We start from the raw sequence: 21,859 nt of genomic DNA, 5'->3' as shown, positions 1-21,859 counted from the left end.
TGGAGTTGATAATTTTGCTCTGATTCGCGTTATCGAACTCGTCGATTTTACTAGCCGTATTATTTTTCTTCCATTTCTTTCTTCGGCGGGTATCGTCCCGACTTGCGTAATTGGAGAGTAGAAGAAGGCCTTGTATCAACAACCCTGAAGTAGGCTTTCCCGCTTTCTATTTCCGACCTTTCTCCTTCTTGCCTAGACAGGATAATTAGGGGGATACGTTCTTGCACCGCGCGCGATTCAGTCTCGCAGCGGCGTTTCTAACCGGTGGAAAAAAAATGGGAGGGATGTGAAAAGCGAGGAGGAAAACTGTACAGCTGTAGAAAAAGTCAAGTCAGATCAGCGTCGAGAGGGATGCTGCTGCGGGGCGGCGTGGAGCTAGATTAGCGTGATCTACGGTGATAACGTCTTATCCTCATTTCTTCCTCCCCCTCACCCGCCGCCTTTTTCCTCCCCGTGAAAGTTCCGCCTCGACTGACCTCCGCTGACCTCCCCGTCTCTCCCAGATCCAATCTCAACACATCGTGCGAATATCTCTATACCTCTCTCTCTCTCTCTCTCTCTCTCTCTCTGCAATCACCGAAGTCCCGGCGTAACGAGGGCGAGAGTGCAAAGTGCAACTTTTGAAAATGTCCTATTAGAAATAACAACTTTTCTCCTACGTGTTAGAATTCCCTGGTAAATTGACCGTGTACCTGCAACCCCCTGGATTACAGGTGCAGAGAGTGCGCATTTACCTTGGATCGTCGAGCATGTAAGACGGTGGGAAACTCGTTATACCTTGGATTATTGTTGCCGCGCGGGTATCTTTGAATGAAATTAGCCGATGACGGTGCATCACATGATATAAGCGCAGCCCAAGTTCTCTCCGTGGGGAAACTGAAGCTTCCATCAAACTTGGCCGAAGCAACGCGATCGAGGTATCGATGCTTGATAATGTTCAGAGGAGATTAATTCTCTATATACTCGTGAATGGATATTCACTTCGTATAACGCCGTAAGCAGCAGCTATGGTTTCGCTTCTCCGCCTCGACGCGTTCCGAAACGCTATCACAGACGCTATTCGCAAATATAATGAATGTACGTATACACGCACGAATGTAGTATATTGTTGCTCCTCTTGCATCGAACTCCTTTACTTCGATGCACAGATTTATTAGCAGTGATTAATTCATCATAAATACTTTATTTTTCATGAAAACTAAATCGTATGAACCAGTAAGTTCATACCGATCTGGCGTTCGATATTCGTTGTCCCCTGAGATTATTTTTGCATCCAAAAAGAAAAAAAAAATGATAAAAGAATTTTTAACGTAGATGAACGGTTTTGATGGGCGAAACTTGAAAATTCTCGCTACACACGGATAGACATTAAAGAAATGCTAATGGCAGTGAAAACATTAATAACGATGATAATAATACTAATAATAATAATAATAATAATAATAATAACAAGCTTGAAGGATACTATTAAAATTTAAAAATGTGCTCTACCTCGTTTTTACTCAGCGGTGAAGAGGGAGAAAAACGCCCATTACTTTCTAGTGGCGAGGTGACATCGTTATATGAATAAATAAGTGCAAAAGCAAATAAACCCTTGATAACCCTTAAAATCGCGCGACTCTTTCGATTTGCGAGGTTTCACCGAATCATTGTCAGTACAGTTTGATCCGTGTGATTGGCCGAAAAAATTCTACTTTAAAGTTCTCTCAAAGATGCTCGACCCGCAAGTTCTCTTTGCTTTTCGTCGAGATTTCTTTCAGACCGCCCTCTCTATAATATTTCCTTAAGTCCTCGGTTAAACCCGCAGTCGTTAGCAGTCTAGTACCAATCGCTTAGGCCTTAATGGCTGATGAGTATGTATAGATAGCCGAGTAGCCCGAGGGCGCCAACCCCCGAGTTCGGCCTGGAACACCCTTCCTTTACTTCGGGGCTATAACTATGTACATATAGAAAACGGAGGTACGGACTCGGGTCTAGAAGCTACGGGGTTCGCCGTCTGCAATCCGCCGCCTCCATCCTCGCCCTGGCACGGCAAACCGTTGTGTACTGCACGTACACGCGGTATACAACCTCGTAAAAAAGCCACTCTTACATCCGTCTTATTCCTCGGCTTAACGCGTCTGGAGCCAAATTCCCCTGCGGTATTAAGCCGCGGCGTTGTATATAAGAGAACCCACCGAACTACTCAAGCGGCCGCCGGCTTCATCGAATCCAACAGGATTTTATCGCGGTGTGCAGGGCTGCTAGGATCGATTAATTATAATTAGAAGAAGGAAAAAAAAAAAGAAACAAACAACAACGACAACAAAAAACAAAGTCTTCGAGCGCTCTTATAGGAACCGCCATCGTAGTCCGAATTTTAAGGGTGCTGTGTCAGTCAGGAGCAATAAGTGCAGTTTTGGTCATGTTGAAATTGTCTTACGGAAATCTTAAATCCCTTATATGATAACGATAAAAACGAATCACACGAACGAGGTTACAGTTATAATTTCAGAAAGTCGTTTTCAGATCATTGCTTATCGGCAATAACGATTTTGGTATAATGAATTAAAGTGACGAAATTACTGTAGAACTTGTGTGAAACAATTATCCTTCTTTTTCAGTTAATTCCACAAAAGAAACTGATTATTCAGAACCAATTTATGAAAAATCAATTAGCGATGATCTCTCTCGAATCGTCGAATACCGTTCGCATGTTCTAACGAGTAACAATTTATCTCACTTCAGAGCGGATATGAAAGTATTTAAAGCCATGATTATATTATTACGCGGAAAGCAGTGGGGAAGGGAAAATGAGAGTATTAAAAAAAATAAAAATAAAAATAAAATAAAAGGCCGTAAGAGGATATGGTATCCGGTAATTAATGTGCGTTTACAATAAATAATCGTATTATGGTTGGTAGGAGGTAGCGGGTAGGTCATGCGGAGCATGCGGTCGTGATGTTATCGCGATAATCGATGCTCGATAATATCCTCCAATAAATTTGCATGATAACGAATAAAGGATTTATATTATTGGCGCAGCTATGGCGTGTTTCACCCTCTACCGGGAACAATTTGTTTTGTTTGACGTCACACGGTTCGCGATAATCACAGCTAGCATGTTTTCAATGTCCCGTGATTTTTTTTTTTTTTTCTTTTTTCTTTTCGTTTTTCGCACGATGCATCCTCTTTGGACTAGCGCGTTATACTTGGCGCTGCAAGTGCATCGGACTAGGAGATGCGGACTTTTGGATTAAAGAATTTCTTTGAAGCTATTTTACTGTTCTCCTTGTTCTTGTGTTCTTGTTCTTTATTTATTTTTTTTTCAGTTTTTTCTCTCTTTTGCTCCTTGTTTCTTCACAGCCGTAAAAATGATGACACCTGCAACGCGCAATGCTCGACGCGTGTTCGAGTCACACGGTGCTTAGATGTATAATATACCAACTACGTGCACCGGGCTCGTAAGTTTGTTTTATACAAACTACCTTCACGCTCGTATTTAAACGTTTTGTGAGCTACGCTTTTTCAAACCCGTCGCAGGCCGCGTCCTTTCCAAGTCTCTAGAACGAATAACTGGTAGGTAATTTCGTTGCAGTAAATTATAAGCAAGGGGGTTGTTTTAACTGTACGGCTATCAAGTTTTGAACTACAAGCACCGACAGTCGCACGTTCTGCAATTTCAATAACGTTTCATAATTTTTCGCCGTGGAAATGAGGTAACGATTTGTAATTCGATTCTTACTGTTGTACTGTTTTTTTATTGCTCTCTCGTAGATATGCTTGCAAAACAAGAAAAACAAACATCGCACCAAAAATACGCAAAAGGCCAATTTTAAAATTCATCTAACCATCGACGATCTGGTCAAATAAAACGTGCGACCAATATGCAAGCTGACGTAAATGAAATACGAATCGTCCATGGTACGAGCGCATGGCCACGTGTCCAAAGTTCAATTTATTGCCACAGGCCGGCTGTACATACGCGGGCATGCGTAAAGAGAAACTTTACGAGCATTTTCACACCCCTAGAGACGAGGCAAAGTTTCGAATCAAACGTCAGAAACGGCCGGAGTCAACGCTCGTGAATAAATTTCCCATGGATACTTTGACGATAATTTTCGAACACAGCGCGTGTAGCCTGCAGCAGTCAAAATATATCCTCCGATCATGGCCGTAGCAGGCGACAAAAGTGGAGTTTGGGCGATCGAAGGGGTGGTCGGGGGTATCGGAGGGGCAGCGTCTGGATAGTTTTTTTATCGGTCTTAAAATATCGTCATCAAGAAAGTTAATCGCGTAATAAAATGTTTTTGTCCCCTTGTTTGTCTAGCCCGAGGTATAAGAGAAGCTGAAAAATAAATTACAACGTGGCTGTCGGCCAGATATTCTGCGCCGAGTGCCGCTGCAGTAGAGTCGAAAAATACAGTTGACTTGAAGGGTGCAGTTTCGCCGAGGTTCATCGGGGCTCCGGGAGCGTTGACTCGCGACTTAATTCCCGTCATCTAACGGCAAAGCCCCGAGGAAATTGCGTCGCGCCGCCCCGTGACGTTCAAGCGTCGTGTAATATGAATTTTAATCTATTCCGGTTTTCACGTTTCCACGATTTAAGGATGTATTTGCATACACTTATTTCACGCCATTTCTGTATCGAGCAGGATTTCAAAACTTCGCGTATCCACCTTGGATTACCGCATTTTTTCTTCTTTCTTTTTTACGGCGCTTCGTCCTCTCGCGGTGAATACAGAGTTGTTATACGGTAAGAAAAAGCTCGAAAACTCGTTTACCCCCGGCTTCTAACAACGTTCGTTAAAAAACCTTCTTTGAAGATCCCAATGCGTTAGGAGAGCGGCGCGTAATCGTCACTTTTACACCTTGACATTAAACCTAATGGTAAATTGACAATGGCGGTGAAGATAAGGACGTGTATGTCAGCCACCGTGCTGCTGGCTACAATAACATTCACGAGCACTTTACCAGTGTTGAATAAAATATTATCAATTACGTTATACCCGCGTGGGTACATTTTCAACGCCGTGACGAAGACGTCCGCTGAGCGTAGACTCCTTACTCCTGAATTTATAAACAGCAGGACTGGATGACTGCCCAAGAAAAACCGTTTCAACTTATGCGATATCTGTTACCGTTAAATTTTACTAAAAATTCTCATTACAACCGTCATTTGTAGGTATCTAACGCAACTGCAGGCTGGGCGATAATACATGCAATGGAAAGCTTAATGTCCCAATTCTCCACTGGTTGGTCGGGTGTGCGCGAAACTACATGGCTCGGAAGTAACCTGAAATTGCATATCGAAAAGCTACCTTACCCCGGTGTCTGCGCATCCTGGGGTATCGTATGAAAAATAAAATCGCAGAACGACTTGGTTCAAATAATAACGTCGCTCACTATCGGGACTCCTGGATGAAATAAGATGAAAAAAAATTCTGGCAACTGCCCACGTACGCGCGTAAGTCGGTTCTTTTCATCTCTGTCCCATTGAATCGTAGTAACGTCTGCTACGTTCGATCAAGTAATATTATTGTCGTTGAATTTCGTGTGCGTGTGTGTTTTTTTTCCATTATTTGCAAGTTCGAATAGATATGTGGAACATTCCCTGAATATAATTCGTTTTTAGCCTGCATCAAAATTATCCAAGCGCACGTGAATATTGTACCACGTAATTGGTCACAGACAGGGCAGGTACGCCATGCGCAATTGCAGAATACTATAAACCGGTAATTGGTCGGTCGCATTGAGCGAAAGCACGAATGTGCTACGTCGTTGATTTAATTAGCCTATAACTCATGACTGATTGATCTCGTACAGATTAGGTAATTAAATCGAAAACCATAATATCGAAACACTGAACGCAGCTAACAACGATGATCGACTTCCAGTCTGGTGACAGCGGTGGGATCTGCTCTGAGATAGATTTCCAGACGGTTGTTTCTTCCTTCCCCGATATCCGAGGCCGCGAGCTCGGCTTCCGTGACTTCGGTACAAGTCAGCTCCGAGATCGAGGGCACTGATTTTGATTTCGTTGAGTAGAATCGGCTCGCGTTATGAAAACGCCGTCCATACATTCGAGCACCGACCCACATGCCCTATCCTCTTTCAAAGGAGGAATCCATTCGCCGCAGAACCGGGTTCTGGGTCGCGTCCAGGATACTCTAATGGCACCGAATCCCGGCCCTATCACTGCAATTACTTCACCGCCGCGTTCCTGGGACTGGCAACTTCGATTGCACCCCTGAGATATTGCTATATCGCCGGTTCTTCGGATCCATGCATGGGCCGGTGGCTCGGGGGTTGAGAGGAGACAGAAACGCCTGACCTGCCGGATATTATTCGCGGACATTTGCTGCCTGGTAATTCGAACAGAGCCGGACGGAGTTGGCGGGCCGAAGTTTAACCGTGTTTCGATGCCGGCAAAGTACGAGGAGCATATTTCTATGGGTTCACCGGTGGATTGCCGAGGAAATGACGAGGCGGATTTTTGTGTGTCGGGAGCTGGCAAAGTTGCACGAGGCAGTCGGAGCCCTGCGCCGGCCCAGCCTTTGGTCGACCACGAGGAGCGCCAAGGGATATCCCGGAACAGTGAACCCATACCGCATTGTGCGGACTTGCCGACTACGGTCAGGAGCAAGAGAGCAGGAGGCATTGAAACGGATTAGCGGAGAACTGGCTGGAAATTGAAAATTGTAGAGCTTCGCGCTGGTGCCGAACGAGCGATGCCTGTTTTGCCGTTTTCCCGACCAAAGCTACCGAAATTATCTTGAGCCGGTAGTTGGGGGGAAAAAAGTGGAAGACTGGGGGTGGAAATTGATCCGTAAAATTCTAAGCGTAATATAGCGGAGAGGCAGCGGTGCCTGAAAAATGTCTGGGAGCAATCAGACGCCCGCATGCTTGGATCACCAGTGGCGACTATGTTCGCCCGCCCACGACGCCGACGTCTACCGTGAAACGCTCAACTAGCCTCCGACCCGTCGAGCCACGTACGTTGAAACTCGTCGACTCTTAACGGGGCAACGACGGAAGAAAAATTCTCTATCTTGGAGAGACTAGCTGCAGAAACCTCCCCCACGCCAAGGAAAACGAGGGGTGGGGAACAATCAGCGCGCCATTCACTCGCAGAACCAATTGTCGACCTGCACGGTCCTGGATGTCCCTGTCTTATTCCCGGCCGGATTATCCTTTGACCATGACCAGACGAGACAATAATACAGACGGCTTACCGGGAGATAAGAAAACTTTGAGCCGTACCTACCTCAAAGTATAACGCGAAATTTCTTGTTATTGGTTATATCTTCGCGGTTCGATCGCCACTCTCGTATCCGCGGAACCGTTCCTTTGTGTCGCTGACAACCGCGATTCGGCACGAGAATGGAAGAACTCTTTGTGAGCCGTTCGCCACACTCTTCCGCTCTTTCTCATGGTTATTTCGCGAAACCGGTCTACAACGGGGATTTTCGCTTTCATTTAGCGCCTCATTGCCTCGACGTATATCTTCTCGATTCGATACTTTGCCAAAGATGAATGGAGTCCGAATGCACTCCGCGGAAACCGATGAGAAGCTGACCTCGGTTAAACTTCCGCTCTACTCTTACCCTCCTCGACGACGTCTCGAGCACTCCGAAAAATGCGATAATAATGAATCATCTGACCGGATGAAGCGATTGAACCCCAGCGGTTCTCCCAACAATAAGAATTTCTTCTTCATTTTGGTCCCTCGGTCCTATTTTAGTCCTCGAGGAATCCTTAAAACGCTCTCTTTTATAGCGCCTCCCCCACACGTATCCTGCTGACAATAGTCCTGACAGCGTTACTATACGCGGACCGGTGGAACCGTGGAGCAAGGGGTACAGGTCAGGCAGGGTTACCACGACAATGTAGCGCTGACCCAGATGACCCGAGGCGCCCAGCACCACTCGACGTCATATTTCGATGTATGGTACGAGGGTATCGACTAACGTGATCGAGCGGCATGTACCTCCTTGTATACTCGAAGTATTATTGCTACGAGAAATCTATTGTTCGACCGACATTTCCGAGCTTCCGACTTGGCCGGCTCAAGATTCCGAGTGGACGTTTCGACGATTCGATCCCGGGCTTTAAACGGCGGATTTTTAATATCCTGAAAGCTGGGCGAGCGATCCTGAAAATCATCGGGGGCCGGAGGACGCGCCCCTTGAAGCCGAATTTGTCCTAACGAGCTTTATTGGATCGGCACCTACAGCCATATAAAAAGGCGAAATTCGTTGGACAAACAAACACGCCGCTGGACGCTGGGCATTTATTTAAATACCGCTCGGCAAACTCGGGCGTGCAGGGAAACTTATTCAAACAGGGATAATTCGCTCCGGCTCGGGAAGGGTGCGCAGGCTGCGAATTACGAGGGTCACTGATTTGACTAAGAAGGGCTTCAAACGGCGATAGACGCTGTTTACCCCGACATGTGTCAGTGGACGGGGCTCGGAAGATAAGTTCACTCGGACCTTATTTCCTTCTCTTATTCCTTACTTACCTTCTGGCGCTGGGCCACACAGCCACACGCACGTCGGGGATAAAAATGCACCCAGTCAAATTACGGAGACGTGTGATTTTTCGGATTTCACACCCGGTCGAGCAGAGCCGCCGACCGACCCTGCCTCCCAAAAGCCGGATGATCGCGGCGGTCTGATTCGAAGTTCACCCGATTTATATAAATTTCACAAGGGTGAATGTCGCCTGTGGAAAAATAACACCCGGGAAACACACCCCGAAGATAAAGGTCCCGCGCCCCATGAACGCTATTTCGATAAATATTATGCGTCGAACGGTTGCGTTACAGATTTCCAGAGGATTTCACGTCCCGTTGGGCACTCTTTCTGATCAACGCGCACCGTCACGAGGCCGAAACTCGTATTTAGACTACCAAAAAGCGGGAAAAATCCCCCTCTTCAAACACATAATCGCACTACGCGGACGAGGTTGCACTACACGGGGTGGAAATACGACGTTTTTCCGGCTGATCGATTCCCCCGGTGCAGCGGGGGCTTTATTCTTTCTCTGACCAGCGATGCAGGTCCTTCTTCATCCTTTGTCGATTGTTTGCCGATGCGACGCGAAGCCCGATTTTACTTTGCTGTCCGCATGCGTCAAACAAACGGCACTGAAATTTCACGTGCATCATTCTCTGGCTGTGTGTGTTCCGGTTCTGACATATCCCGGTCTGGAGAGTCAAATACCTTGGATCGAATGTTGAAGGTTATAAGCACTGGAAAGAAGGAGTATGGAAGGTAAATTCGATTCGATCCTGCGCATATCGCATATCACACGTTTTACTCATTCTCTGCAGGGACCGTTTGTTCCGGAGATAAATCTGCTAGCCACCCAGCCTTAGTTATGGGGAAGCGTACTTTTTTCCCCTACAAAACTGTAACAATGCCACGCAGGCGATTTGGAGAAATCGAAGCATTTGGAAATTTTTCAAGTATTGATTAATTCGTGCTAGAATTTGAGGCTTTTTCAAATCGTCGTCGTGGATCAACCAGGCGCGGCACAACATGCGAGAAAGCATATATAATATGAGAGAGTTTTTCATGCGACTAGCGAAACTTAATTCCGAGCCAATTTCTGCGTCTCTCTTTGTGAGGTGGCAAGGCGGAGAGCCAAGATGGCAACTTTGCATCGCTCGGCCTGCAAGCTCCGAGACTGCCGCTCCTCCCTTCGCATCCTTTCGGGACGTTCCGAGGGTCCCCGGGGACGTCGGAGGTCCGGGAGCAGAGAAATACGCTCTTTTCCCGTTCCTCCCCGACTCAGGTCTCCGCTCATTCCTCCCTTTTTCTGGTCCACAATTCCCTCCAATTCTTTTTCGCGAAACAAGTTTGCAAAATGCAATTTTCCCGTAGGTTGACAAGTCATCTAATCGCACGCAGGTCCTCTCCGCCTATTCCAACATACATATATACGTACACGTGTACCAAACTCTTCTCTCGAATGCGTATAGCGACGAGGCGTGATGCTTCCGCCTTCTTTTCTCCGCTCGCCCTCGTTTTCTCCGTTCCCCGCACGTGTTTCCATTTGCCAACTATTTAGAAAACAATTTTCACCCCTTTTTCACCGGCTTAACTTCAATTCCGAATTCCATACCCCCTCAAAACAAACCTCGATTGCTTCAAAACGAAGTAAATCAGCTGCTGTCTGCTCTCACTTTGTTCGCGTTAACAGAGTTTCGTCTTCAAAAGCTCAAATTTCGCACACCTGCAAATAACCACTTACCCTTGTTGCAAATTTTGCCATCACTTCTTTATGTTCAGCTGAATATTTGCATCGAATAAAAGCCGCGCCAACGAAAAAATTCTATCACACATTAATATAAAAGGAAACTTGTTGCTCGAAAACCTCGTATTTCGGATTTAAAAGCTATGAAAGTGGTCAGTAGAAATAATCTGTTTGATATTAACTTGTTATTGTTCAGGAACAGTTTATTAGATAAGTGAAAAAATTACTGATTCAAAATCACCGTCAGTATCCAGAAATAGAAAAAACGATTTTTCCTAACTTGAAAAGTTGTCTACCTACCTTTGCGTCGACCATACGATACCTCGTTCAATTTGGACACTGCCAATGAAACCAAACGAAACCAAAGCCGGAGTGTCTTACTCGCGAGGTTCGACAGGTTAGAAATAACGATATTTCACTGTCCTGCGAAAAAACTTGGGGGGGAGACTCGTGCGAGAAAGAGGGAGGGATGATTTTAGGGGCGGAGATCGGGCACGCGACACCGGCTCGCCAGGAGGTGCCATTAATCAGGAGGAAAGCAGATTTATCGGTTGATTGTTTCAAACTTATATCTGCTCGTGCAGACGCTGCCCTATCTGGCTTCCGTGCTTGCGAAACCTGCAGGCGAAGAATCGCTCTGCGTTTGCCGCAACTCTTGGACCGCGCTCCTCGGACCGCTAAAGCGTTTCTCGCCTCGAGGCTCCGCCACCGTTCCGTGAGATTCCGATAACTTAATTTTCGCCAGAGATTACTCGCCATTATTCACCCCCTTGCGGCGATCGACGCCGTGCGCCGCGGCTGCAGTTACCTGATACGACAACCTCTACCATGCACTCGGCGAACTTTGATTATTCCGGAGGGTAAAAGGTGGTAGAAAAAAGCTGCGAAGCAGCGGGCTACGTTGCACCGATTTTCACAACGATGAGATTAGTTGTGTCACTTCGTAGGGATTGGACCGAAGTATCGTCCACGGTCTGATTATTCCCGTTTCGTTTCCTTCAGTTCCTCAAACGTCTGGTTATTCTTATCTCTCGCCCTTTCTCCCTGCGTGGTTCATTTTTTACTTTTTCCAATTTTCTCTTCATTTACGCGCCTGCGAAACTGCGGTGAAAAAAAAAAACGAGGGATGACTCACCGGTGGAGGATTTTCTGCCGTGACAATTCCACCCTCGCAAATCATGCTTACTTTCAAACCGTATATACACTCAGGCGTATTTCTTCGGCTCTCTCTCTCTCTCTCTCTCTCTTTTTCTCTGTGAAATTTCTTCTCCCTACTCGCGAGACTCGAGAGCTAGCATCTCCTTAAACTTCCACCGGAGTCAAGACTTTGTTAAATGACAGACGCGTAATCAGCGGCAGTGGATGGGCGGAGTCGGAAAGACTGAAACTGATAAAAGTACAAACTCCCCCCAAGTGCGAGGGCTAGAGTTTCCCTCTATTTCGCTCTTCCGTCTTCTCTCTTTATCCCTTTTCTCTCTCGCCCGCATTTCACGCCACTCTTTTCCCTACCGAAGAGCGAAGGATGTGCGAAATGAGATGTCACCGACAAAAACTACTCTTACCCCGTGTCTCATTCTCAACGGAAAACGAATTATTTTTACCCTGCAGCTTGTCCTTTTACTAAAACAGCACAGTTTTACCAGCAGGATGAAATGTGCTCGCGATCTGTGTAAATAGAAAGAAAAAAAAACTTTTTTGCAAATCTCTAAAACCACGGTTTTCTTTGAGACGAAAGAAATACTGATATAATTTCGAACTCTTTCATTTAAAAACCACAGACATTCATCCCTCTCTTTTGACTACTTAGAATATAAAATCTTCTTAAGTTTCTAACGCGCGATGAACGCAACGAGTCCTATACATTAATTTTCTCATCGATCCTCACAATGTTTTGAACAGTTTTTTTATTTCTCTGTCCTCACAGCAACAACCATGCACTCGAAGTGTAACCAGCACGGAGCTTTTGCGCAAGCATGGCGTAGGCAGATAAAGGCGTACCTACATGGAGCAGCATTACAAGCCACGCAACGGCGACTGGCTGATAGTAGCCAGCGCAGATAGCAGCAGCCGGAGCAGACAATAATTGATCGGACCGTTAAGCTGCCGCTATAAGCCTCTGATCCTATTACGGCAGATACACGGCAGACACAGAGACCCCCGAAGTCGGTGAGGAGTCGGGGTCCGATCCCCGCGGGCCCCGCTCACCTGCAGGCTCATATAAGCTCGGTATTTCATTCGAAATTTGCAAAATTCGTATGCATACTTTATGACCGCTTGTGTGAAAATCATCAGTGAGTATAGTTGGCAGCATGTGGAGGTAAATCATGAGTTGTCATTTTTTGAGATGGTGAAATTGAAAGCATAGATTGACTTTGTACGATTCTGCTTGTTTCTGATATTTTCAGGATAGGTTAACGTTCCAAGACTACGTGAAATTTTCAACTAACTAGAACGATTTTTGGATGCTGCCAAACTGGGAAGTAAGAGTATCAAAGCTGGTACAGCAGGTGTCCTCTGCAGTATACCAGGTTTTTGGTCGGCCAACGTGATCATTGTGAAAACGAGGCTTGAATTGCATTTGAATAGCGTTATTTACGGGCGCGTTCGAAAGCTGCCCGTGGCTATTAAACCGATGGTGCCGGTGGAGGTGTCAACTGAACGCGAATTTAACGAGAGAGTAGCGATAACTGGGTACAAACACACATCATTTTTACCCCTCTCTCTCTCTATATATATATATATATATATATATATATATTTCTTTCTCTACTTCTATTTTCAGCCGGCTATCGATGCAGCGATAAAAATTTCCGGACGTGGTTGTCCGGTCTAGTCGGCTGACGTGCTTCCCCTGAGGGGCATCAAAGTGACCCGTTTTAGCTTCCTGCAGGCAGGTACGACGTGATGTCGCCAGAGCGGATTGCGAGTCGGTATATCTGCAGCTTGGCTGTCCATTCAAATAGTTATATACGTTATCCGTGTAACTTGTGATTTCACAGATGTCATACCGTTTGCCACGCCATAGTTTGACAGGTGTATTCGTGCAATGTCAATGATCAAAATACCGCGTTACTGTTACAGCAGTCAGCACATATCATTATAGCATTGCAGAGTAGCTGTTATAACCCAGATTTAAATCCGCGGATCTCCCCGAGGAATTTTCGCCATCAGGGTCAATCTTTGATCTCGTCAATCTCCATCTCCTTACGAAAGTGCGAGGCTTACTGGAAGGGGAATTAGAGACACCGCAGCTGTCAACTTAGTACAAAATACTACACAGTGATCGCAATTTGTGTGCCTGCGTGGGTTACGAGGGACTCGAAAGTCCCCGGTAACAAAGGCCTATCCTCGTTTCTGGGCTTTCAAATTGCCACTCTCATCCCATCAATTCACCATCGAGCGGTGAGTCCCATTTCGTCGGGAATTAGGTTCCAAGCACGAAGTGGCGCCCCGGGCATGAAACGCCGAAGGAGTTGAAGTGTCGTACCCTGGCACAAGGCAGCAATATTTTCAACTGCAACCGGGCCAATTAACGTTGGCTTTGCGCAGCAACGGGATCCACGAACTCCTTATCGCGTTTTAAATCACTTCCTTCCTGATCACGATTCAGAATCATCCCGGTCCCCAGCCGAAAGCTGACGCAATTTGCCCTCGGGCTTGCAGGGGTCTTTGGGACCGAGTGACGGCCCCACGCGGTCACACGATCAGCGCCACTCCGGGCGTATATTTGCATGACAATGCCGCGTCATTACAGCTCGACCCAATCAAACGTAGCGGGTAGTTTGCTCTCGAGTGTTTATTACCGATGCGCTATGCAAATTGTCAGGTCAGGGTGGGCTGACTCTGCGTACAGCACTGCAGATGCACATCGCAGTGTGCTAGTTTACACACATTCAAAGGATATTACATCCACGTCCGGGCAATATAATGCGCGCTGCATACGCGTACGCGTATTTATTACACGCGAACGGCATGTAGCAGGGTGATAATAACGTTCGTTGAATTTTCGGAACGCGTCCGCGAGATTGCGGAGTTTTTTTTCGAGTTCTGCAGCTAATGATTGGCGTGATTGCACATGTTCGTCGTTCACATCCCCGGTACAGCTGTAATTATACTCGTTGCTGAATGCCGAAGGAGACCAATTTTTTGTATGAGGATCCATTCTGCCTATGAACAGTCCGGTAATCATTTCCTGAGAAGTAAGCGCGGGACTCTTCCGAAAACCCCGACTGAAAAAATTAACTCTCTTCAACTCCCACTCTCTATTTCTACATCTCCTTTCTCGGTCGAATGGAAATTGGACCTGCAATAAGGTCAAGAATTCCCTTTCCGGTTGTCCAGGGCCATCGCTGGCACGAGCTTGAGACGAATTCCCTCGAATGTAAATAGAATCCAGCCGCGTGAATCAGCCGGTTGAATCTGGCCTCGACTACAGACATCGGGCACGATCTTGGCACGTTATCTCTCACGAGGTTGAATAGCGGCCGGTGTACACGGGGCTCAGAGATACAATCGTATCTCGAGTAGGCGCGAGAGGCCCACACGCGAGTCAACGAAAGCGCGTATATTAAGTAGCGGCCTCCACCGCTATCTCGCCAAGGGCCAGGGGTAAGTTCAACCGACGCACTCGACGCACCAGACAAAACGGCGGGGCTTTGTTATACCTCAGGGTCTTTGTTACCAGATAACCGTTGGACTTGGCGAGGAACGGATGAACGACTCTGCAGCCAGTGAAAGACAGACCAACTCTTCCTGCATCCACCGTGCGTCTTTTTTGCAAGCTGCATCAAACGGATACGTGAATGTATTCGAAAGAAGGACAGTCCTCAGCTTCTTGCTTCACAGTCTGGCCTGAACTAATCGTCAACGTTCGCATGGCATGGCTTTGAACGAGGTGCAATGAATGATCATGACGTCTTGTCTGCTTGAGAATCCGTGGCATGCAACTACGGTACTCAAGCTGGTGGACACGGAGCTTTCGGTACGTGACCTGAAAGGATCGTTACTGCTGTTTTTCTTCCACAAGGACACAGTGGGCGATCATTGACTAACCGTGTGGCGTTACCAAGATCGCAAAGTGCGGGTGGTCGGACTCGTTCTACACAAGTGACGGTGAACACGTGTTGGTGGTGCAGTTTAGTATCCCAGCCGAGTGTGCCTGCAGCGGAGCCCACTGAGAAGCGGAAGGCAACCACCTACGGAGGTTCGTGCTCCATTATTTAACTCGTATCTTCCGAGTCCACGCGCGAGCCGGTGACCCCCCCCCCCCCCACCCCCAAACCCCTTTTAAATACTGCTTCGGAGCGTTGAAAACAAACTGCATTCACTTAATTCGACACTGCTCGCAAGTGCGGCAAGATAAACCGATTTTTGAATTCCTCGAGCCACGCGAACGGTGACCGATCGTTTTGTGAAAAAATTCCGCAGCCCAAGTACCTGCGGTAACGAGTCTTTACTGCTTATATTATACTTTGAGTAATTTTACGCGTGGATTTTGTTCGGCCACGCGATTCTTGAGCCTAAATTCGCGACCCGTTTCGTAGCCGTAAAGCTTAGAGATTATATACCGTAGTTATGGAAACGAGGTCTCGCTACATTTTGTATACACACTCGTTCTCATTTTGGAAGACACCAACCGTTTCGCTCGAGCGATTATGCAATGTAGAGATACTGTTCAATTATGCCCTCCAGCCTTATGAAGTTTGTCAAATGTAATAAGACGCCCAAAATGCATGGAGCTTTTATATGTAAATTATACCGGGAAGAGCGAGATTTTCGAGAGCTAATCATCAAGGAAAGAAAATGAATAAATAAATCAAATGGTTCCGCGTGATGATCAAAGGGGATAATAATATATGACCAAGGTATATTGATGACGGATAAACATCGTCAGTCGGTTTTCATCGGCTCGAATGCTTTTTGTTAATAAAAATGAGTGGCTCCGTCGAACGGCTTGCCTGGTTTGAACACTACTTGAAAGAGTAATATTGATCCTCCACCATCAGGAACCAACCGGAACATCTCACTTCGAAAACGCCGTGGAAACAAACAGTGGACTGGAGTACTAGTTTATAGTTTAGTAATCGTAAAATGGGACCAGTGTTAGAGTTGAACGCGGTACCGAATAGAAGAGCGCTTTCATACCTACGACAACAAAACTCTTTACGAGATAGCGATCGCGAAGAGACAACAGACGCTCTATGCAAATGCACCAGCAGCCTCGTCCTCGTCCTCCTCGTCGTCGTCGTCGTTGTTGTGGCACTCGAGGCAACGAGTCACGTGGAAAAGGAGCCTCTGGGAGCGGCTAGGCTCGCTCCATATATTATTCAAACGCGAAACGTTGTAAAGTAGCGGTGACCAAGCCTGGAATAGGAACGGTGACAAGAGGCAAGCGTCGAGCATAGAGTCGGTGCCGAGCTCACGAGGCGGCCGGGTTGAGATTCTCCTCCAGAGCCGCGTGGGCCGGTTCGAGTCGTCGACGAAGGTAAATTCGAATTAGCATACGTAGATAAAATTCGGAGCACCTATGTACGTGCGCGACCGTCCTGTTCTTACGGCTCACATCCGGTACACGACGGTTCGATTGGGTCAAAGGGTCACGTAAAAGATAACCCTGAGTAATGGAGTGGCTCAGCTGAACTCGCGAGCCGTTCTCTCTCCTCGACGAGAATCGCGAGGCTCTCTTATAGAGCGGCAAAGCAAACGAAGGGAATAAAAACTAATAAGGTACCTTACCCCCGCGGTGGGTGGGTTATACCGGGTTTTATGGGAACAATGGAAACTTTTTTGCCGCCAAGTCGTTTTCTCGAAGATAATAATTTCTCCTCCTCGACGCCTCGTTCTCTTTTCATCCGTCGGGTTTACACACCCTGCACCCATACCGTATGTATAGGTATACACATACAAACCCGAGATACAGTCAAGACGACCGCATCCCTCGATCGATAGGGAAAATAAACTCGTATACCATCCGAGGCCGCAAGCTGTCCGAGATCCGCGTCTTCGACGTGTCAAACTCACCCTCGTGTCTTCGTGCGAGCCATCCTAGACGAACGATTTTATTCCGCGAACAAGACGCGATAATTAGATCCGCGGAAATCCCATTACAATTTATCGGCCTATTACAACTTTCCAAGAGTTAATCCCCCGGCGTCTTCCGGTCGAGGCTGGGGCTATAGACCCCTGCACCAGGCAACGAGCTCTCTTCGAGTAACAGAGGGAAGCTGGAAATCGTACGATGGGATCATTATTTCCCAGTTACCGCGTCTAACAGCCCCCTGCAGTGTCTATCCGTGCTCGGTTCCAAAGGTCCAAACACCTCGCACCGCGTCGTCATTGCATTTACACTTCGCCCGGCGATTACTTTACCCGTAGCATTTATCGGCACCGCAACCATTCAACGCTGCTGCAGCCCGGCCCTGAAGTCTCGATTATGTGATATAAAGCTCCTTCTCCTTTAGCAAGGAGCTTCCCAAGCGGAAACGAAGGGCGCCGCGCCCTCCGACCTCCCCCCTTCTGATTGAGCCGCAACGCGAACACATGTGCTGGCGGCAATGCTCTGATTGGGGTTCCAGATGGGTTCTGCTCCAGTCTTACAATTTAGCCATCTCTTGGTCACCCACTTCCTGGACTACCGCCTTTCCTGGTAACGTTCTCCTTGACTATAATTTCATGATTTCATCCATCGAACGGACGAATCTGATCGATATATGCCCCGGGTTTCCGTTCATCATTATTCGCCGATACGCGGTGCGATGCCCCTGGAAAAGGGGAGGCAACCGATAGAGAGTAGGAAGAATTAACAGAAGTCTAGAATGGGGTGATTCTCGCCAGAAACCCTCTTTTGGATCCCATCTTTCTCACGATAGGTATACGAGCTAATTTTCCCGCTAGTTAATGTTGTTTGCGTTGTTCGGTGTCAATTAATTATCCGTACCCTATCCGCGATTTCTCTTAACTAGGAGAGAGACGCTACGGATAAACGAACCGTCGAACCGACTTGGGTAACAGACCATTATTTTACCACCTCGCCGCACCTTCCGCTTTGCTACACTGTTTATACCACTCGTTGTTGGGCCCCGTCCGACTCCCGCAGGCTTCGACTACGGGCTTCTTTATTATCTTCTCTTTCTAGAACGGCCCGAGGTAAATTGCAACAGAAATTGACCGGTGCTCCGGGATCTGTGACGATTTGGAAAACCTCACAGCCGGTGACCCTTAGACGGAAAAGTTCCACCGTAGCTTATACACTTTTCAAACTTTATAGAGACTCGCTGTCAACCCACGTGTCTTCGGTGCCATTCTATTCAACACTGGATCTGTGTTGTCCTAACGAGAAGTTGCCTCTAAACCCTCGCCGCGGAGGTTTTGTGGGAAAATAATAATAACCAGCGAGACGTTTCCTCGGCTTTCATTCCAGGACCTAAACGCGTGTCTCTGGTGTTCAACGAGTAACTAATTTCATGGTTTTGTTTCGAGCGAGACAGGTGGCTGTGCTTGATGGGTACGACGACGAGCCCTTATACCCTGTACCGGAGTAACGGAGGCTTTCTCGACCCTTGATGAAGGTGTTCCAAGGTAAAGATCCATAGACCGTTGAAAGGGTTTACTCCGCGGGTGGATGGGCCGGGCGGTTTGGGACGAGGTAGATGCGAGCGTGATGAACGCGACGGGAACGCTAACGAGAGCCGGGACTTGAGGGCAATTAGCTCTTCGGTTTGATGACTTTTGTAAATGTTTAACCTACATCTTTATGCAGGAATATACCACCGTGCATTAGACAATGTAATACTACTTCTTCCGACTGTTTCCGGTTCTGATAATCTCATGGTTATTCATCCCCATATCAACTTCGGATACCGTACAACTCAATCAGTCACGGTCAAACATCGCCAAAACGCAGAAGAACCGGAGACCGTCCGTTACACTTAGACGTGAGGTTTGCGGTCCGTACGTGCTGCTCCTGCATAAACGGCAACGGGAATTGACTTTTTGCAACGCGTATGCTAATATAGGTCGCTCGCACGCCCGCGCTCTACGTAACGTGCATAATTCGCATAATTTACAAGCATTATCGCCAACGTTGGATTTCATCGACGGGAATTAGATTACGCTGGTGTAGTGACAGGTCCCACAACGATGTCACCGTGTCGGTCAGACGATTCGTGAATAGAATTGATGTTCAAACTAAAAGTCAATTGCCGGTAAAAAAAAACTCGCCCTCGGGGAGTTTGAATACCTGAGGAAACCGTGTCTCTCTCCGCGAAGCTGAAACTAGCAGCCAGAATTAGCAGCCAAACGTTTCTAATGTTCATTCGAATAAGGTATAGTGAAGTCCGAAAATGAAAATTTTGTGAATTACTTTGAACCTCCGATGCTTTTATTTTAATCTTTCTATTTTCAAAAGGTTTAACGCCTTTGGCTTCTAACTCTGGCTGCTAGCTTCAGCTTCATTATCTTTCCACTGTCCAAGTCAAGATCCGGCCTCTCGACCAGCGATCCTCGACGTCGATATTTTGACAATCTCGATTCAAGAACGATGAGAGCAGAAGCCGAACTGTTGCAGGGCTCAAAGGCAACACCCAAACCTTTCTACGAAGGCACGATAGTACTCCACACTTTGAGTGTCGGGACCAGGCGAAATTCATGTATGGAAATTCTCTGCCGAGCATTACGCATGTTGAATATAACGCCTAGTAGCTTCAGGCAGCTGAAGACCTCCTACAGCGACATTTCGCAGGAAATGTATTTTGCCAGACTGTCGAGGTAAAAATATTCGCTCAGGCATCGAATGGGGCACCGTCTCGCGTCGGTGCTACGAGTACGTACGCGTCCCTCCATACCCTCAGGTAAAATACGTCGCGTACATGTGCAACTTAACTACAGAAAATATCACATACCTTTGCTATAAGATTGAAACATATACATCGGACGAGCGAGTATTGCGAAGTTAGAGGTGCAGCATATTTATTTTCTCACTCAGGATACTCGTTCGTAAAACAATTACAATCATCTAACAATGCTGTCTACCAAGTGCAAGTGCAGTAAGTAATCAATAACAGAATTTAAGAGTCGTTTCAGACTTGTCTCGCCATGTTCGCCATGGTCCTCAGGACGACGGAACTGAGCCACAGTCCCTCGCGCATAAGATATCCACCGGCGATGAGGAAAGGACAGTTTCGGGCGACGGCCAAATAGGCATCCAAGATTGTAGAGATGAGCCCCCTCATAGCTTCGGTCGGATTTGAACTGCTGAGTCCATTCCGAATGGCGTTTTGGATACCGCTGGCCAGATCTTGTCCAGGGCTGATTTCCGCCGTTAGCCTTTGCCTCGCCTCTTCGGTAACATCTCGCATGCCGAAGACTTCCGGAGAATTGGGAAAACCTGGGATTCTGGGAATATGGAGATTCTGGGGATTCGAAATTTGAGGCAATGATGGCACCATTTCGTTCACATTAGGCATCTGGAAGTACCTTAAATCAGGGACGCCGAAGAAACCTGGTAGACTTGGACCGTTAAAAAAGTAAGACATATCGGTTATATTAACACTATCCGAGTAGTTGAAAGACACCGTATTTCTAGAATGGCGTTTAACGTTATTGCTGGAGACTGGCGGTTCTAAAAGTGTGGTTAAGATATTCATGAAGTCGGACATCATTTTCGATCCTGGAAATTGGACACGTTGTGGAGGGGTTGGAGGTCTTCCAGATGGACGTCTTGTATGTCTATAACGTTCAGTTTGCCCCGGAGGCCTGGTTCCGTTGGCAGCAGACTGTGTCGTATTTTGGGCTGCAGTCTACGGTTCACACAACAAATTACATACTACAGCCATAAACTCTCCCAAAATCTATGATACCCTGGCACGATAGTATATCAACAAAATTGCAACTCACCGTAGCATTTGTCGTTAATGCGGTTGTACTTTCGATCATTGACGAACTGTTGGTATAGATCATTGTTGCGGCGACGGTAGAAACCGTCGTCACAATGTTCGGTGAAACGGTAGAATTCGACTGGGCCGATAAGGAGCTCGCAACAGCGAGTAGGATAATCAGCTTACCGTACATGGCGTATAAAGTAAGGTGAAATCGTATCTTAAGAGACTTCCGAAGTCGCTCGAGTGCAGAGTAATTTATACCGGATAATCGAAGGTCGTATTTGCGCAGGGCAAGCCGTTGCGATATAAATAAACCCATCTGCGGTATTGTTTAAAAAGTATAAACTACGCGCGGAATGAACGACGTTTCCTGAATTATCACTTGTTTGACCAGCTGCTCGGTTATAATTGGCATTCCGATGCGTCGAGTGCGGAAGCTGCGGGCTATCGCCGTTCCGCAACGGGCGTGAAACAACGGGAGTCGGACCTTTGAGGAGGAGCAAGGTGGCAAAATAGAATCAGTGGCCCCAAAATACACCCCCTTGGAAGAGTTCCGGCCGGAAATCTCCCATCCCGCATGGTGGGAATAGTTTGAGTAATATCCAAGGGAAAACTTGAGGTACACTCCGGGAATCTTTTATATGAAAATTTTCCAGAAGGCTGGTCTCAACGTCGCAGCCGTCCTTGCGTCGGCTCGGGTCGGTAAGCAGCCCCGGGCAGAGCTTTGCAGACGAGCCACC

The 21,859-nt window shown here is 47.0% G+C and overlaps 1 protein-coding gene across 1 annotated transcript; it reads right to left on the bottom strand.

Moving 5' to 3' along the window:
- Nucleotides 1-20,191: 20,191 nt before the first annotated feature.
- Nucleotides 20,192-21,360, bottom strand: LOC124221631 (uncharacterized). The gene is made up of 2 exons (XM_046631817.2): nucleotides 21,136-21,360; nucleotides 20,192-21,038 (listed from the first exon to the last, which is right to left on the bottom strand). The coding sequence occupies exons 1-2, from the start codon at nucleotides 21,307-21,309 to the stop codon at nucleotides 20,319-20,321; spliced, it is 894 nt and encodes a 297-aa protein (XP_046487773.1). The 5' UTR covers nucleotides 21,310-21,360; the 3' UTR covers nucleotides 20,192-20,318.
- Nucleotides 21,361-21,859: the final 499 nt, after the last annotated feature.

Source organism: Neodiprion pinetum, chromosome 6 (genome assembly GCF_021155775.2).
Source record: "Neodiprion pinetum isolate iyNeoPine1 chromosome 6, iyNeoPine1.2, whole genome shotgun sequence".
NCBI lineage: Eukaryota > Metazoa > Arthropoda > Insecta > Hymenoptera > Diprionidae > Neodiprion > Neodiprion pinetum.
This window is presented reverse-complemented; position numbering and strand designations above follow the sequence as displayed.

Coding starts and splice junctions, on each gene's coding strand:
- LOC124221631 (XM_046631817.2), bottom strand. CDS start 21,309: ATGTACGGTAAGCTGATTATCCTACTCGCTGTTGCGAGCTCCTTATCG. Junction 21,039..21,135: donor CATTAACGACAAATGCTACG/GTGAGTTGCAAT, acceptor TGTGAACCGTAG/ACTGCAGCCCAAAATACGAC.